Below are 563 nucleotides of genomic sequence, written 5' to 3'. Positions count from 1 at the left end.
CCCTCCATGGAGGGGGACTGGGTGCTCATTAGACACCAGCTGCCTGCTTTGGTGCGACTCCCTCAGTCCTGGGATGCTGCACCTGTTTCCAGACTTTTTTGCCATAAAAACTTTATTTTACTAATAGGCTCCAGCCTCTACGACAGCTCCACAGGAGTGGGGTCGGGAGCGGGGGGGGGGGGCGGGGGGCTGGGAGGGCAGGCCTGAGAGTGGCCCCTGGCGCCTAGATCAGCTGAGGGAAGCCGTCCTGGCCCGAGTCCGACCTTCTCTGGAAATGCGCCTGCTGACCTCCACGGGCTGCCCGTGCTCGTCCTCGTCCTCCGCGTCGCTCGACTTGCGCCGGGCGTTCTGGTAGACTACGGCGCACACGCCCGTGAGCCAGGGGGGCACGGTGCCCGCCGAGAAAGATGCAGAAGCTGATGAGCAGCAAGAAGATGTAGTCCTTGGTGGTCCAGGTGGGGTGGATGGACATGTAACGCAAGCGGGGTTCCCCACCTGCGTGATGGGGCAAGCCGGGCAGCTCTGTGGGGCTCCACGCACGTGGCGGTCTGATCATCTGGAGG

At 63.6% G+C, this 563-nt stretch overlaps 1 protein-coding gene across 1 annotated transcript in view; it reads right to left on the bottom strand.

Annotated features, from left to right (window-relative positions):
• Positions 1–223: 223 nt before the first annotated feature.
• The window catches only part of LRRC52 (leucine rich repeat containing 52), a 10,476-nt gene continuing 10,136 nt past the window's right edge, over positions 224–563 (bottom strand). Inside the window, 4 exon segments of the mRNA XM_006104690.3 lie at positions 224–276; positions 279–405; positions 407–529; positions 531–556. Coding sequence (XP_006104752.1) covers positions 224–276; positions 279–405; positions 407–529; positions 531–556 — 329 coding nt within the window.

The sequence above is a fragment of the Myotis lucifugus genome, unplaced genomic scaffold (genome assembly GCF_000147115.1).
Source record: "Myotis lucifugus unplaced genomic scaffold, Myoluc2.0 scaffold_590, whole genome shotgun sequence".
NCBI classification, from domain to species: Eukaryota; Metazoa; Chordata; class Mammalia; order Chiroptera; family Vespertilionidae; genus Myotis; species Myotis lucifugus.
This window is presented reverse-complemented; position numbering and strand designations above follow the sequence as displayed.